Genomic DNA, 19,205 nt, shown 5'->3' on the forward strand with positions numbered 1-19,205 from the left:
TCTAACAGGAAAAAAGTTCTCAGTAGTTTTGATGAACATTGACAGTTAATTTGAATAACAGACTGTTCAATACTGGGAAAAAACTTTCTTCCTGTCATTTTCTACTTGCTTCAATTATCTTCCAAAAATCAATGAGAAACAATGACTGGACGCTTTTACCGCTCCAATTAATTGACTTTCGATGAGACTACTGACTCAATTCTCGATGTTCAAATAATATCAAGTAGACTATGACTATGACATTCTGTTCAAGTAATTGATTAAAATAATCATAAATTAATGGAAGTTTGTAGTTTCCGTTTTTTAAACCATTAGCATAATATTATTATACTACTCCAAGTATTCTAACTGCAATACCCTAAAAAGATGTGAAATTTCTTTGAGATTGATGAGAAATTTTTCATGATTATTCAAATGATAATTGTATAATGAGATAATTCATTGTAATAAGTACAATGCATGACATGAATAGAATGGAAATTGAAATTGAAATAATCGTTATATAATCATTATTATCAAACGAAAATAATATTGTCAGTTGTAAAGAGAGTTTTATCAGTCAGTTGTAATGATATTGACAGTTTGTTGTATGAGTATACCTGACTAGCAATTAGGAGGTACCGGGTTCGATTCAATAATTGGGTGGCAAATAATTTTTGGATGGAAGCTCTCATTGAGTGTCCATCTAGCTGTTAACCCTGTTGTCAATATTGGCAGTAGCAGAAGTCTTTGGGGTGGTTTACAGCATTTAACTTTGGATTTTCGTTCAATCATAATTATTTCTCAATATGCTCTTTTGTAGGATTCACTCCCAGTCACTTTTTCAAATTACTTCACAACGTTGAAATTCTTTTTTTATACTGTTTATTTACTATTGCCTTCCTTCCTTTCTAAAGAAAAATTGAAAGTATCTACTGTGGAAAAATGAAAAGTTCTGATTCCTTTTAGTTTGTTATCATCTCGTACACTTCTTTGTAATTTTCTACCCTCTTCAACAAACTAGGACGGAAATCAAATAACAACAAATGAAGCTTTGTAGGTAGGCCTACTAGTATTTGACATTGTACTTCTTTTATATATGTCTAACAATAGGCAATGCGTTCCCTATTCTCTTAATATAATCTTAGGTCAGTTGTTGGGGTTGTTCAGCTCTGGACTATATATTTATGTGAACTGTAGAAAGGTCCCAGATTCAACTGTATAAATTATCAATTTATGTCCAGTATGGTACGAACAAGTACATCAAGTGTCCAGTTTCGGAAACCGGACATTGGAAGCTTTGGAACCACCCGTCTGGTAATCACATCTTATAACTGGATATTAGAGTAGTTGGTCCAACCTTTTTGGAGAATGAAAAGTGGGTCAGCAGGAATAGGTGACCGCTGTCAGCAGGAATTAGCGGGTTCGGGATCAAAGGTCAATCGAATCCTGTTCGATTTCCTGTTCAGGAACAAAGGAAGGGTCAACATCGAAGGGCTCACTGAAGGGTTGCGTGTGAATGCCCTGCCTTAGTTTCCGCATAATCATAGACTTGTCCGATCACTCTGTCATCAACCCTTTTTTAAATTTCGGATAAGTTTTTGATTTTATAGTGTTGTCTGATTTGTAATTTGTAACGGAAGTCTTTGTTACACGCTGTGGTGAAAAAGTATAGACCCGAATTGTTGGTATGAGAATTTGATTTTGATTTCCAAGTGATTTTGAATTAGTTTTCGTTAAAACCAAACATTTGGGGAGACATGAGAATAGGTTCTATAATAGAAATTAAATAATACAGTTATGACAAAACTAATTCACTTAAATATCTTTGAAACTTTCACAATAGTATTTAAACTTATGATGAAGAGATCTATTTACACCAGATATGTTCATTCTTGATATTTTTTATTTAAACTCCCAAAAATATTCTCAGGCTATTCCACAAAATGAAATATTTTTACAGATGATGGTTTGAAAGAAATAAAATTTAATACTCCAGAAAATAAATAATATTCTAGATCTTGCTTCAACTACATCTACTGTTACAGTTTCCTTGCATGTTGATTTTTTTTCAATTTTTAAAATTTTTCAATTTTTTTGCTTGATGTTTTGTATGAAACTTCACTCCGGATATCTGCTTCAAGTTTTCTATCCTATCATCTCACCAGTTGTATTCAAGTTCAATCATTGCTGTTTACAATATTGTTATTTTCAAGTTACAAATACCAGTTCACACAAATTTCATAACATCATTTTTATCTTAATTGTTCTTATTTTTTCTTCATCTTGATTTCTCTAGGTGGTTTTCCAAATGATAAACTCCGTTTATTTATGAATGAAATTAAAGAAAGAATCAATGAAAATACTAAGAATAGAACAGCAGAATTACTTACTATTGTGTGAAAGTTGACTTATGATAATATCTCTGATTTGATTAATGTTTCTGAATCTAACCAAATCTATACTATTTTCAATACTTTTATGAGCAAATACAGTGTGTTTATCTTCTTCTAATAAGATTTCTGAAGATTCAACAGTGTTTTTAATCATTTAAGCTAGGTACCTATATTCTTAGAAATTATTCTCGATCAATTCAAAAAATACTTTTTAATATTTACAGTGTTCATTACTGTTCACAATGTTAAAAATATACTTGATAAAACTTATACCATGAATTATGCTGTATCACAATATTATGGTTATTATGTTAAAGATAATTTATTGTTAAGCAGAATTTATTATTCTTATACCATTCTCATAAACAATGCTAATGAATATTCTAATTGACATGCAGTAGGATTGGTAAAGTTGAAATCAAAATGAAATGTAAAAAGTTTTCAACTTCCTTATTTTAAAATTTCAATAATTAATTAAGTTTGGAAATCGATGTTTTAAAATGGATAGTTAACTGCCTTCATCATTTAGTCATCACAGATGGTCGCCATTCTTCTGAGTTCTACTTGAATTGAAGTCAGGTAGCAGTCCCTTGGTTGGAAGCAGCAAAGTCTGATTCAATAAGAATTGAATCAGATTATTCGTCAGGCTCGTTGAGGCGAAGACGAGCAAAGTCCTCGAAGACAATGTTGTCATCATCATCGTCAGCATAGCACGAGTTCTCGTAGCGAGTTCTCTCAATGCTCTTGGACTTCTTCAGAGCATTAGCCTTCTCGCGCTCCATGGATCCTGATCAACGGAAATAGTACAAATATGGAAATCAATCGAATAAAAAAGGAATATAGACTCAAAGACACAATAGCAATATTCGATTTTAGATATTCTGATTGAAAAGTCATGAATCTATATGGGTCTACATTGTCAGTATCTTGATATCAACCTTGAGTGTATCTTGATATTAAATTCATCACGTTTTATTTGAAAATTTGAAATGCAAATTTCAATGCATTCGCTGATAGAATCAAGCTTGGTTACCACTCTTTCATTCTTTCATATTATATTGGGAGGGAAAGTACAGAAGGAAACACCTTCATGAAGAAAGATCAGAAGGAATTAACCTTCGTGAAGGAAACTCAAAATGAAGCAACCTTCATGAAGGAAACTCAGAATGAAGCAAACTTCATGAAGGAAAATCAGAATGAAGCAACCTTCATGAAGGAAACTCAGAAGGAAGCAACCTTCATGAAAGAAACTCAGAAGGATGCAACCTTCATGAAGAAAGATCGGAAGAAAGCAAACTTCATGAAAGAAACTCAGAAGGAAGCAAACTTCATGAAGGAAACTCAGAATGAAGCAACCTTCATGAAGGAAACTCAGAAGGAAGCAAAGTTCATGAAAGAAACTCTAAAGGAAGCAACCTTCATGAAGTGAGCACAGGAGGAAACCGATTACAGAATTTGAAAATGAGTTGATATCTTCAAGGATGATCCATTTATAGGAAGATTAATTCGTATCATTCTCATGATCATAATGATTCATTCATATTCATTTATTTGAAGATTAATAAGTTCTGTTGTCAACAGTTTTGTTAAAGTGATTATATTAATTTTCAATTCTTTAGAGGATGAGTAGACAATGCCTTTTCATGATTTCATATTCTTACGGACGATTTCACAGAATTACTGTATTTTCTTGATGTATGAATGGGAGAAATTGAAGATTGATCATTTCATTTGAAAAGCAGAGAAATAACCGCTATAGCAACTGAATCACTGAGCAGAAAAAATAATCGATAACCACAAATAATAAAACTGGTGAGAAATGGAAATTGCGGAAATGTGAATCAATGGAGCGGTTAAATAAAGAGAGGTCGTATGAAGAACTCTCAATGTTCTAGAGTCGATACAAATCATTCTAGATCCTGTCACAAAAAAAATGTAGAGCTGAAATCAATCCTCATAGTTCACCGCTCTTAATCATTTTACAATTGCAGTTGGTGGATATATTTTCAAGATCCTGTTTAAAAGAGGGTTGAATGGAAGTTGATGGAATATGTAAGTTGAAAGTTGTAGAGCAGTCCTGTTTAGGAGAGGGTAAAATTATCCAATTCGTATGAGTAGGCTATGTTCGTATGTTGAACAGCCTCTGAATCATACGAGTAGTTGATGTGAATATTTTACCCTCTTCTAAACATGACTGCTCTACAACTTTCAACTTACTACTTCCATCAACTTCCATTCAATTTTCATCACCATCATTAATAACGTGACAGCCTAACGATAATGGAGACATCATCCTCAAAGCAAATGGTTCGACTGAATTTCAAATACTAATCCATGAAATTGTAACATAGAGAGAAAAATAATCAGTTTTTTCTTCTTCTTACAAACAAGGATTAGGCTATTGCCTGTTCCGATTCACATCTAGCTAATAATTCAAATGAACGTACAATATTGCAAAGGTTTCTATATTTACAGTAATCAGTTGTTACAGGCTTTATATGGAGCGAATAAAGTGTGGATATTGGAGGGAAATTCCATATACTGATTACCTGGAGCTGAAAGCATCAGCTTGAATGAATATTATTGCTTGGGAAAAATTAATAAGATATACCTAATTGGGCGAAGATTCCATTTGATCTCATTTAAAGAGTGATCATTTAAAGATCTCATTTGTATACCTTGCAGATTCCTATTCATCGCACTGCAAGATACAATTCTTCGTTTGTGGTCACTGCTGCAAGACTTTGGAATGCTATTCCTGAACATGTCATTTTTTCTGTTTCTCTAAGCGTTTTCAAGAGGAGACTTTTTAAATTACTTTTGGAGGGCAACGAGTAGTTTTTTTTCTCTACAGTATTTTATTTCAATTTTTTTTGAGTTGGGTTTCCTTTGAGAGCACGCGCGCGCGCGTGTGTGTGTGTATGTATGTATATCTGTTAAGAAAATTTGAGTTATTTTATTTACTTAGTATTGAATTTCATGTGCATTCTCATTTCTATTCTGTAAACAAATAGGTTCTACTCTTTGTTTCTAAAAGTTATACACTCATCTACATATTTATTTTCTGCTCTGAATATGTTAATTGTTCATTTGTTTCCATTATAATGCAGTGCTAGTATGCAATGGGTCTTGCAAGACCTGGCAATACATTGTCATTTGTGATAAAGAATCAATAAAGAATCAATCAGTCGCTACTGGCTTTATTGGGAGCAAATAGATTGTGATTGTCTTTTCTCTTTAGGGCTACTTTTAATATAGATAAAATGAAACTATAAAGGGTATTGATATTTATTTATTACAATACAATTGTGGAGGCAAACAGGTAGAATGATCAAAAAGTGTTTAAAAGGGTACTGAGATTTATATTTTTATTTTATCTAGATTGTGATTATTTGTGGGAAAATGGTGCATACCTGGAGCAGGGTGCATGAGCTTGAATGGCACATCGGTTACGAGTTCACCTCCCAGAGTTCCGCAGTTGAGCTTGACACGCACCGAGTATGAGATGACGATACCCATCGCATCAGCCGGGCACTTGCCTTCGGCCACCAGGGTGGACGAGGCCAGGTTCACATCATCGTCCTGTCAATACAATTAAACTTTCAATTAATCGATTTTAGTAAAAGCAGTTCCATAGGAGACAATTATTATAGAAAGTTTCAACATTTATTACGTTCAGTTATAATAGTTGTATCTTCGTTTTTGAACGATCTTTGATGGTTGTTTGATCGAGTGGCAGATATATCATATCATATCATCATGATATCAACATAAAAGGAAGACTACAGTACTGATTAAACGAGCGAAGCGAAATCCTAGTTTACAGTATATTATCCTTCGTATGTTTTGCAAAAATTGAAGCACCCGTTTAATAATCTTCATCAAAGTTTAAGCTCATATTCTTTTAGAACCATCGGCTTCCGGGTTGATTCACTCCTTCAATCTTTTCGAGTATATAAGAGAATAACATTAAAAGTGCATTGGAAGTGAACTGTACAGTATCTTCTAATGACCACGGAAGAGTTCTATTGAAACTGGCCACTCTTTTGTTATTCAGAACTTGAGAATCAAAGAAATACAACAAAAAGAGTCATGGGCTCTTGAAGGAGACTTTGAGTTCATGTTCTTCTTTTTTGAACAAGCCTCGATTGAATTATGTATTTGATAATGTAGGAACAAGCATCTGTTATATCACATATTTTGCTCGTAACACAATTGATTCTATATATTTTCTATTTGGAGCAAATTTTCTGCTTTAAGCTCATAATTATAACAAAGTATTTTATCTTGTACGGTAACAAATTCTCTTTCACCTACAATAGTCATTTTAAAATTATAGTAAGGTAATATACTTTTGGAAATTTCAGACGCGTTTCAAGGCTCTTTGGCATTATAGGGTACAGATAATATCAAAATAATATCTCCTCCAATAAGAATATTAAATTTGAATTTCATGAAGTAATAATAGTTAAGGTACAACTATACTCCAATTATTATTGATGTAACTTCTGACTTGAAATGAGATTCTTACAAGTTGTATAAATACAGATATAGGCACATTGTTTTAATAATCTCGGTTTAATTTTGTTCTCTAATTTTATATTTCATTGATGTGAGGTTTCTTTCAATAACTTATTCCAGATTATATTTTTTGACGTTGTTCAGCTGTTTATTGTATTGTATTGTATGATTTACTATGTTGAATAAAAAAAATACATTCTATTCTCCATCTTATACGTGTTACACCAAGTAGGAAGTTACATCAGAGTATAATATGGGCTAGAGATGAAGTAGCATTCAATGAACTAGAGAAAGTGAGAGAGCTAGTGCATAAACTGACCCTGAGATGTCCATCGAGGGCGATTCCCCTGCGGTCCTTGTTGCTGGAAGCCAGAGGCACCAGGAAGAATGTCTTGGTGAAAGAGGCACCCGGGGTGATGGGGCATCCTTCGCGAGTCTCCAGGCTGGCAACATATTTGGAGAACTGCGCGTTCACCATTGTCACCTCGCAGTGCTGCACTGCAAACACCTGCAAGACAAATTGCAAACAACATAATTATTCATCAGTTTAATAAATGATAATTGTAGTTACAATAGATGTAATAGAAGAATAATTAAGAAAGAATATTTGAATGATGAGACACAATTATTCAAAAGGAAGATACTATCATAAAGCGAAGTTATTAAAATGATTGTTTTTAAAAAAGTAAAAAGTAATTTCAATATACGGATGAAATTCGTACACTTGGACGAACTACAAAGAAATTAGAAATCCAAATCTCAGTACCCTTTTTAAATTATTTTATCACAAAATGTTTCGGACATTCATGCCAATGTGATAAAATATTTCAAAAAGGGCACTTGGATTTGTATTTCTATTTATATTACAAGTAGCCCTAAACAGAAAAGAGATAAAGAAATCAGACTATTTCGAAGATGATTGTCCTATCGAGAATTTGCCATTCTATAATCAATCACGAAAAGAGCTAATTTATTCATCTAATTTCGACTCCAATACGAACTGCGATTGTTACTCCACTTAAAATTCATTATAAACTTGAAAACGATGCGCGTTTAGAATTTGAAATAAGAAGCGTTTTCCGAAGAGGAATCTATTTTTGAGTATTTTCAAAATATAGTTACAACGAGAGTTTTCAGCTCAGCTCACAAAAAAATAAGACTTTTAGTAATTGTTGTTAATCTGATGTTGGCCTATTTCAAAAGAGCTAATTCCTTGTATGCAGAATTCGATTATTTAATCATCTGATAACTAGTGTAAGCATGGAAAAGAAATACCAATATTATTCGTCTAATATACAGTGGAAGAGGCTACCGCCTTCAATAGAATTACGAATATAAAATTCGGGGATGGAATAGTAAGAGTTATAGACTTGTTTTTTTTTCATTCAGTCATATTATGAGGAATAGAAATCTGGTCCAGGGAGACTGGAATAATAGCAATAAATGGCAGATGGGATGCGAGAAACGGCTGGAGCTGACCTTGATGTTCTTGACGGCCTTCCTGGAGTTGTTGTTGACGGTGATGTTGGCCGAGATCTTCTCGCCGTGGTAGTACAGCTCCTTGTCCAGTGTGACTTCCAGGTTCAGTTTTCCCTGCGAGAATGTGAATCCCTTGCTCACCAGCGAACTGGGCAGGCGGCGACCACGAGCCAGAGGGGCGTGTTGCAACTAAAACCAAAAATCATCATCTTTTTACAACAAAAACGATGACAGAGTGCAGATACACACAGATATATAAGCCTAGCTAGGCTACCTTTATATAGGCGTGTTGCAACTGGAACGAAAAATAATCATTTTTTCACTCCATAACGGATGACAAAGTGCATTTACGAACAGATATGAGCCTAAGAATGTTCTTAAATATTTGAGGATATATGAGAGCTCCTTCAATAATATTCATGATAATTGTTTTGCTGATTAAGATACCCACGTAGCCTCCAGGCTTGTTCATAGGGAAAGATGATGATTGACTATATTATTTTATAGATGGACCATCGGGAAGAGATTTTTAGCAACTCTTTCAGTGACCCTTTGGTAACTCATCTCTCTGTAAGAAAACCTGTAGTAGTTACAGGTTTCAGTATAGTTACAGATATATAGTTTGCAGCATTGCTCTTATGGATTACACCATGGCCAGATTTCAAAGATACCAGAGAGTATGTAGAGTAATAGATTGTGTAAGAGAAGAGCGTAAAAGAAAGCATAGGCTTTTTTGATGGAATCAGCATCAGTGATAATAGTAAAAACGGCAATAGTCTGCTATTGAAATAACACTGTCTATATAGACCCGTGCTGTATAGCACCAAATTGATAACCTCTGAGTTATCCCCCTGAATTTATTTCCGAAATCCCTCCAATTACCAAATTGTCCAAACTTTCTTGATTCTTTTAACTCACTTCCTTGATGGCCACTGCTATTCATGACCTCTTGTGAAATAAATTGATACGGTAGCCCACTACACTTTGCCTCTAAATTCAATCATTCATTACCGATATCTCTCCAATATCCAAACTCTTCATACTTTCTTGATTCTTTCAACTCACTTTTTTGCATGATGGTCAGAGTGATGGAGGACCTCTTGTGGTCACAAGTTAATAGCCCATCATATTATGTCCCTGAGTCATTCATTCCCAAAATCTTTACAATACCTACCTTCAGACATTCTCGATTATTTCAATTCACTTTCTTGATGGCCCGAGATCCTTCCAGATGACCTTTTGTGACCACAATAAATTGATAGCCCACGACATTAAATCCCTAGATTCATTCCAGAAATTTCTCGATTTACTATACGGTACTCACTTTCTTGATGGCCAGAGTGATGGATGACCTCTTGTGTCCACGGTCCTCGGAGTGCTCGGCGACGAATGTCTTGATGGTGTACTCGACTCCGAGGGGCTTTCCGTTGTCGTCCTCGCCGGGCTGGAGGGTGACCGAGGAGGGGGAGCTGGTCGGGAACTGGAATGTGAAGGGGAAAGCGTTGCTGCCAAACTTCCTGATCAGTTTCTCCTGGATGGGGGTGAGGGTTGGCTTCTCGTCGCGCTTCTCGATTTGAGGTACGACCTGCTCCTTGGACAGAACGATCTCCTTGCTGAACTTGACTCCCATGACCTCATCCTCCTCGCGACCGAACCTGTATACCGTGCTGAGCTGCAACACAACAAACATTTTGTTACAAACTCATCAGTTCAATCAAAATTAATTATTGTCATATTATTATCTTCAACATATCATTTTCTGGAAGATTATTGGTTTGTAACTGACCTAGGGCCGTTTATACAGTGACATTCTAAACGGAATCTGGATTTAACCAATCTTAAGTTTCGTTTGCTGGAATCTAATTCATATTGAAATTAAAGTGCATTGATAAACCACCAGGTTAAACAATTCACTTTAAGCTATCAGTATGCAAACGGTTCTTGAAGCTGCAACGTGATAACCTATAGTCTGTCCAAACTGCCATGAGCCCTGAAAGATTAAGCCGACCCTCGCTCCCCCACGCTCAGGCACACACGCCCAGCCTACCTACGCCATTGATATACTACGATGTATGTATACTACGTAGTATACAGGTAGGCAGATCGTCAGGCAGGCCGACTCACACACACAAAAGGAGACTGCACTTGTGTGTGTGAGTAGTAGGAGGGTCGGCCTAATCCTTCAGAGCTCATGCCTGTTTGGACAGAGTTATACGTTACTATACATTAATGGTTTGAATTGTTTCATGGTATGTTTGGGCTTATTGCAATTATTTGCTTTGAAATATTCAGGGAGATTACCGGTTCATAACTGATTTAGAGCTAAAATAAATTTAACATTCGATATAATTTTATTCAATGACTTATCTTGGAATATTCAGACAGATTTGAGGTAAGGATCTACAGTTTGCTTGTTAGATCAAATCAATTAGATGAATTATGCGATTCAATGAACAGAATTAATTATCAATAATAGCAGTATTGAGATCAAAGTGGTACTTATTTATAGATTAATGCTCAGCACAATACATCATCTAACTAATTGAAGGACCAAACTAGATGTATGAATATTTAGAATATACATTAGAATATTTGTAATGAACGTTTCATTGTCATGATTGATCACGATTTACTATTATAGAAATGGAATTTTCATTAACTTTGTAGAGTCAGGTTCAAGTGGACACCTAGTTCCAAAATACACAATAGAGCCTGATCAGTAAACTAATAAGTTATACTTTTTGAATAGATATTGCTATTACTGACATAGGCTAATCCTCAACTCAAACTGATTTTAAAAATGATGACTCTGTACTTTCTTGTTAGACAGATATCGTTCTAGAGTTGGACTATGACTTAGATAACAAGATCATCTTGTTGTAACTTTTGGAAAGGAAAAAGCAAGTGACAACTCACTTGGCCATAGATCTTCCTTCCCTGGAGGTAGTCATTGTCCACCACGACCACACCATCGATCGGCTCAACGCTGTCCAAGTGATCGATGAAGTCGCGCTTGCCCAAGTACACCGTTACCTTTCCTAAAAACATAGAATTGGATTGAATAGGATTTTATTAGTCATCCAATATTTACAAAAAAATTATCGACTTAGTCGACATAATATGTCATTACAAATTGAAATTATTATAAATGGTACAGTTATAGTGGCTGTTTTTTTCTAATTTTCAAGAAATTATTTTTTTCTATAGGTATCTTCAACCTATGACTTTCCCAGGACTAAGATTCACGTTTTAGAGTTAGCAACTGATTGAAATTGGCAAAGCAGATGGCTCTATCTTTTTCCAACCCCGCACGGATTCCAATAATGTAGGTTTGGTTGGAATAATCATGAACTACCAGAATATTTCATTTCAATCATGGGAATTCATTATAAAAAGATACATCTTCCATTAAAATATATTTGATAATATGGAATTGAAATCATTATAACAAGTATGAAGAACTATTAATATTAGATAACATATATACCGAGACTTGAATCTACTAAAAGGCATGGAAATAGAAAAGTGACAACGATGCCTTCCTATTATTCTCACTGATATAAAAACCTAAATCTTACTATAGGGAAAGTCATATCCAATAGAGATATGAGTACTGTATACGAGAGTCTGCGTGATGTTAAGTTTAATGAATGAATAATTTGATGAATAATAAGAGACAATAGGTAGAAACAAACGAAATAATAGACCTCTGTTGCATATCCATACTTTTTCACTGTTAAAATTAAACTTGAGTTTTAAAAAAACACTTTTGAAGTGAAAATGCACTTACTTTGGTAGTGACGATCGTTTCGATCTGTTGTGGGTTATCATCAGACTGTAGGAATTTACTCCTCGAAACGATCGTCACTACCAAAATAAGTGCATTTTCACTTCAAAAGTGTTTTTTAAATTCAAGTTTCAAATAATAGAATAATATCAGAAACAAGGATGATAATAGAGGAATATTAGGAATAAAGGAAACTAGTACAGATGGATGTGTGTTGGTTTCAATATGAAAATGAAGCAGGTTCGGTACTGTGTGTATTATGAAGTACAATAATAATTTTATTATAACACAATCAGTTTTCTCAATAAGAGAGAAAAGTTGAAATTTAAAAAAAAATGGTGAAGATTCAGTTTCAAATTATGGGTGAATTTAATGAGTGGAAGTATTTTTTCTTGGATCTCCGTTGGAAATGATGATGTACATGAATTTATATGATAATAGTTATCAATATTATTATTCAGTATGATGGAAATATTATTTTGTATTAGAATCAAGATTAATTGTGATAATAATTATTGCTGTTCATGAATTGTGAATAAAATTTATTGATGGTTGAAGTATTCATCATGAAGAGTTATACAGTTAGAAGTTATCATGAATTTTAAGTGCACTCTCGGAAGAGTGAAAGGTTTAAATAATTAATTAGAGTTGAAAATATGAAAAAATCGAAAGAAAATTCGAAAATCAGGAAGAAGAATCAATGAGTAGACATAATGTTGTAAATGCATCTCTTTTAGAGATTATCAGATTAAATAATTGATTAATTCATGTAAGACCTCTGCTGAATAATTATTGAAATGATTAATGGAAAAGTGTTGAGATGAAAGTGTTCTTTTGATAAGAATGGTAAATATTGGACAATCTGAAAAACTTGAATTCCCATCCATGAATCAGATCAACATCATACAAAATTTTGAAAATAGAAAAAAACTTTTCAGTTTATTGTGAACTTGTACCGTTTAGGTCCAAAATGAAAGAAATCAGGAATGATTTCATGTTTAATCAATTTCAAATCAGGTAAGTTCAGTAGGGAGCTGTTCGTTATTCCATTGTTGACTATTATCAAGGTGCATTGGCTCCAGCAAGTATCTATTTTGCCAAGTCAAGCAAACCGTATTTATATAAAAAAGTAAATGTTTATATTTTAATAAATAAATTACAGCATGAATAGAGTTCTTGGAATCTCACTATAATATGATTTTATCACATTCTAAATTGACAATTAGTAAATAATCAATGTTCCATCCCATATTGAATGAATGGATCTCAATTGCAATATTGTAATAATTTTTTTGTTGATATTTCATTCTACAAAATTGATTCATTTGGATCAGAGTCTGTGAACAATTCGATTGCAAGCACTTCAATTAATAAGGTATTTTAGGTATTGATCCATTGTATAACTCATCATCTTTATTTTTTTGAAGCCCTCTACAAGAAATTTCTATAAATCGAATATTTCCCAATAGCATTTCATGTACAGTATTTCTCAATATTGATTAGGTAATGTTTCACACTACTGTATATGTTGCTAGTTATGTAAATTCATGGAAAATGTCCAACCATATTCAAATCAACTTTTTTATCAAAGTAAGATCAATTCAGTATCTTAATGAATAGTGATGCTTATACATCGATTAACAGTAGAGTAAGATTGATCCTACTAATAAAGTATTTATTATTGAAAAATGTTCAATCATACCAACCAACTATTTTTTAACAATCAGCAGTGTAATACTTGAAATTTTGATTGGATAGGTCTAATATTTATGTTGAGATGAGACTCACCATTAGGGGTAGTTTTCTTGAAGACCTTGACAGCCACAACGTAGGCTAAAAAGAGGAGAGGAAACATTTTTGATGATGGTGAATTTTAACGCACACTAATTGAAGCTCCGCGATTTCTCCTCTATGGAGTGATGTATCAGGAAGAAAAAATTCTTCCTTAGATGGACTGAAATTATTATTTTCGCACTCGATAGAACTGAACTTGCAGCGCCCTAGTGATTGTCTGAAAGTGGAAGACGCAGTCGTGTGATATTTATGCACATTGGCCAAATAGGATTCATTATGGCCGTGCTAAACGGATAAGCATTGCCCTAATAGAATTAGGAAACCTCTCAATGTCTTCCCATGATATAATGAACGTGTGTGCTTGTGTTCTCCACAACCAGCCATTATACAATCATAGGAATTCTTTAAAACTCTGTGAACTTGTTGAATGTTGCAGAGTAGATAAGAGGAAAATCGATAATGTTGATAGGTTGCGAAACTGGGAAGGTGTAGAAAGGATTTCCTTGGGGAATGTTTATCTGAGATAAATATTGAATAATTTATTCATCCTTGAACGCAGAACTCATTCATTTAATTATACTATAGGCTAATTTAAATAATTTCTTGTAAGAATCTTTTGTACAATCTACAATAATATTGCTACTCCAAGAATGGTTTAGTACCGTTATCAAATCGGCCTACTGTTATGAATAATCATTATATATTAAATAATAATGATGGTAGATCAAACTATTCACTGTATAACCACCAAAAAATATATAGATTGTTAATATTTGTTATTCTCTATTATTTTGTATGTGCATTTGATGCTTGCTGGTATAGTTATTTAAATTAAATATCGAATGTGAAGTAGGTAATATTATACTGATAAACATTATAGTAACATTATTCATCATTTAAACTATCAATGTTAATTTAACTTTCACTACTTTCCTAATCTATTTTCCTTTATTATTTCATAACTAATCGATGACTATCAAGTAGTCTCAAATTATTTTCGAAAACATCAATTTCAAATATCATTTTATATTTATGTTCAAAATATCAATTTTCTTTCAATATTGTTTTAATTGATTCATCTATTATCGTATCAAGCCTATGAAAATTAGAATAGAAATATCGTTTTGCTAGAATTAATTTTGTATGATCACAAATATATTCTATTTGATTCATTCAGTGAAAGCCTAAGCCTTCAACATTTTAGGCTAATAATTCAATCAAGTTCTTTGGTGGGAGCTCTAGAATCATATTTCCGGATTTTGAGATCAATGCTATGTTCTATCATACATTTTTCAAATAATATTTTCATAGATAGGCTACTCCATTTCTTACGAAATGTCATGATTCCAATATAATGGGCATTATTGAGAAAATAATAATTTTCATCCTAAATCGTTTGAAACATGTCCTATCCAAATTATAGATTCGCAAATATCCACTTCAATATTCACCATGGCACTAAATTATAAGCCCATTATTTCAAATTATTTTTTATAAAAATTTATAAATTTATAATTAAATTTATATATCATCTACCTTAAAGTAATCGTGAATGTTGAATGATTCGTTAAAATATTTTCCTGCACAATAGCTTATTATATACTTTGTGAAAAATCTCCATAATCTATATATATAAAAGCGAAATGGCACTCACTCACTGACTGACTGACTCACTCACTCACTCACTCACTCACTCGCATAACTAAAAATCTACCGGACCAAAAACGTTCAATTTGGTAGGTATGTCAGTTGGCAATATTAACTTTATTGGCAATATTTTAACTCTAAGGGTTGTTTTTAAGGGTTTAAAGTTCGTCTTTAGCATGTATATTCTTCTTCTTCCAATTTCTTAATTATAATTTGAATTTCCATATCATATGTTACTATAGAACTATAATCTAGATAGAGTACCTCTTCGAAACAGTTGTTAACTGGCAACTAAATAACTAATTTTGTCAGGTTGGCATTAAGTTGAGTTGACTTTGTTAGGTTGGCACCAAGTTGACGATTTAAATGCATTTATCGCGGAAAAATTGATTGGGCACTGCTACTTCAATCCTGGGAATATTATATTACTAGCCGTCAGGCTTGCTTCGCTCGCCATATCCGTTTAGCCAGACGTTTAGTCTGGACCACCGACTGGATTGTTCTGACATATGATAAAAATGCGCAAATGAAAAATGCAGGCGAGCGAAGCGAGCCTGCTGATCTCATTCTTGGACGAACCAGTCGGGGTTCCAGGGGGCGGAGCCCCCTGGCTAGACGGATATGGCAAGCGAAGCGAGCCTGACGGCTAGTAGATTTTATATTCCATTTGTCACTTATGCCCGGTTTCTCAGTCGTTCCATAAACTGTTTATCCATTCAATAACTTTATTGAATCGATAAACATGAGAAATGCGTTTCTAGAACGCTCCCTAAACTTATTGAATCCTTAAATCTCTGTGAACTTGTTGAATGTTGCAGAGTAGATAAGAGGAAAATCGATAATGTTGATAGGTTGCGAAACTGGGAAGGTGTAGAAAGGATTTCCTTGGGGAATGTTTATCTGAGATAAATATTGAATAATTTATTCATCCTTGAACGCAGAACTCATTCATTTAATTATACTATAGGCTAATTTAAATAATTTCTTGTAAGAATCTTTTGTACAATCTACAATAATATTGCTACTCCAAGAATGGTTTAGTACCGTTATCAAATCGGCCTACTGTTATGAATAATCATTATATATTAAATAATAATGATGGTAGATCAAACTATTCACTGTATAACCACCAAAAAATATATAGATTGTTAATATTGGTTATTTCTCTATTATTTTGTACGTGCATTTGATGCTTGCCGGTATAGTTATTTAAATGAAATATCGAATGTGAAGTACCTAGATAATATTATACTGATGAACATTATAGTAACATTGTTCATCATTCAAACTATCAATGTTAATTTAACATTCACTACTTTCCTGATCTATTTCCCTCTATTATTCCATAACCAATCGATGACTATCAAGTAGTCTCAAATTATTTTCAAAAACATCAATTTCAAATATCATTTTATATTTATGTTCAAAATATCAATTTTCTTTCAATATTGTTTTAATTGAATCATCTATTATCGTATCATGCCTATAAAAATTAGAATAGAAATATCGTTTTGCTAGAATTAATTTTGTATGATCACAAATATATTTTATTTGATTCATTCAGTAAAAGCCTAAGCCTTGAACATTTTAGGCTAATAATTCAATCAAGTTCTTTGGTGGGAGCTCTAGAATCATATTTCCGGATTTTGAGATCAATGCTATGTTCTATCATACATTTTTCAAATAATATTTTCATAGGTAGGCTACCTACTCCATTTCTTACGAAATGACATAATTCCAATATAATGGGCATTATTGAGAAAATAATAATTTTCATCCTAAATCGTTTGAAACATGTCCTATCCAAATTATTGATTCGCAAATATCCACTTCAATATTCACCATGACACTAAATTATAAGCCCATTATTTCAAATTATTTTTTATAAAAATTTATAAATTTATATATCATCTACCTTAAAGTAATCGTGAATGTTGAATGATTCGTTAAAATATTTTCCTGTACAATAGCTTATTATATACTTTGTGAAAAATCTCCATAATAGATTTTATCTTCTATTTGTCACTTCTATCTATTTATTGAACTATTTAATATGAGACAAACTACATCACCATCACCTACTCATGTCTTGAATCGTAGTCGTAACTTATGAATATTATTATTTTGAGTTAGTGATTGTTTTTTTCAAATGGAACTATCGAATAATTTTCAATCATGGCCACAATTTATCTTTAATGTTATGACGTTCTGTTGAAGTCTTTACAGTATTGTGTAAAGAAGTCGAATGTAGAAAGTTCTCAGAAGCCCCTTAAATTCATTGCTTTGTCTTCGAAAGAAGAAGTAAGTGTTATGTTATCTAATGTTAATTAATGTTTGTTATCTAACTTATTTTTAATAGGAGTGGTCTTTATAATTATCAGTTGACAAAGATATGTAGCCTACACTGTCTGTACAGTTTTCAATAATGAAAAAAATTATTGTGAAAGATTTCATATTTTTTGACGCTGGGCTACATAAATTGGAATAACACTGTACAAAAAAATAATAAGATGATGTTATCTTTATTTTTTACTTCAAAAATTCACGGACTTTTGATGACTTTTTGATTGCAACTGACAATAATGCAAAACATTAAATGTACATGCATAAATAAAAGTATCATTATTATTAAATATATGGTGTTGAAAACCCCATTCAAATTATAGAATTCTACAAAATATTCAATGAGCAATCATAGATATCATGCTTGAAAATGGAAATTGACATGGAAATCGTCAATTATGATAATAATAGACTTAAAATTTAAGAAAGATTGACAATTTTTAAAATTCTTAATGATAAATTTCCACTTATCAACAGATTTTCTAAATATTCAAAAAAATTAACTTATTTCGTTTGGTTTGTAATTTTTAATTATTGTCTAATACTGTACTGAATATTGAACGGAATACTTTGTCAATAGACAATATTTAATTTCGTCTGGCAGTCTATGTAATTTCCGGTTGATGACCTTATGTTTGGAGATTTAGTTAGCAATAGTTAATTAGTACACTGCAATCTTCTCCTTCCATAGTGTATGGTATAAGAAAAATACAAATTATATAGAGTTCTTGCATAACAAAACTACGAATTTATTTATTTATTTATACATTAATAGATACAATCATTCTCAACTATGAATGATTGGGAAAGGAACAACAGGCTTAAAGCCCAAAACTGTTCCTTCCCCAAATTTAGATAGAAATTGTCCAAAAATAGGTTATGTTTTCACTACACGTTTTTTGTCCTATTCCATTGTATCCAATTATAGAGGTTAAAGATAAGCCAGCGCTTGATTTTACTAAGAATGATCGAGGGGACCAAAATACATTGCTTTACTACGAAACATACCTACGGTAGAGGTTTCTTCAAGGGACCTAAATTTCCACTTCAAATTAGCCTATAGAGGATTGATCGAGGGGACCAAAATACATTGCTTCACTACGAAACATACCTACGGTAAAGGTTTTTCAAGGGACCTGAATTTCCACTTCAAATTAGCCTATAGAGGATTGATCGATGGGACCAAAATACATTGCTTTACTACGAAACATACCTACGGTGAAGATTTTTTCAAGGGACCTAAATTTTCACTTCAAATA

At 32.8% G+C, this 19,205-nt stretch overlaps 1 protein-coding gene across 1 annotated transcript; it reads right to left on the reverse strand.

The window, feature by feature from the left end:
* Nucleotides 1-2,043: 2,043 nt before the first annotated feature.
* Nucleotides 2,044-14,363, reverse strand: LOC111054988 (arrestin homolog). The gene is made up of 7 exons (XM_022342128.2): nucleotides 13,951-14,363; nucleotides 11,292-11,413; nucleotides 9,700-10,047; nucleotides 8,376-8,564; nucleotides 7,216-7,404; nucleotides 5,789-5,957; nucleotides 2,044-3,162 (listed from the first exon to the last, which is right to left on the reverse strand). The coding sequence occupies exons 1-7, from the start codon at nucleotides 14,015-14,017 to the stop codon at nucleotides 3,011-3,013; spliced, it is 1,236 nt and encodes a 411-aa protein (XP_022197820.1). The 5' UTR covers nucleotides 14,018-14,363; the 3' UTR covers nucleotides 2,044-3,010.
* Between the last annotated feature and the right edge of the window lie 4,842 nt (nucleotides 14,364-19,205).

Source organism: Nilaparvata lugens, chromosome 11, assembly GCF_014356525.2.
Source record: "Nilaparvata lugens isolate BPH chromosome 11, ASM1435652v1, whole genome shotgun sequence".
In the NCBI taxonomy this organism is placed as follows: domain Eukaryota; kingdom Metazoa; phylum Arthropoda; class Insecta; order Hemiptera; family Delphacidae; genus Nilaparvata; species Nilaparvata lugens.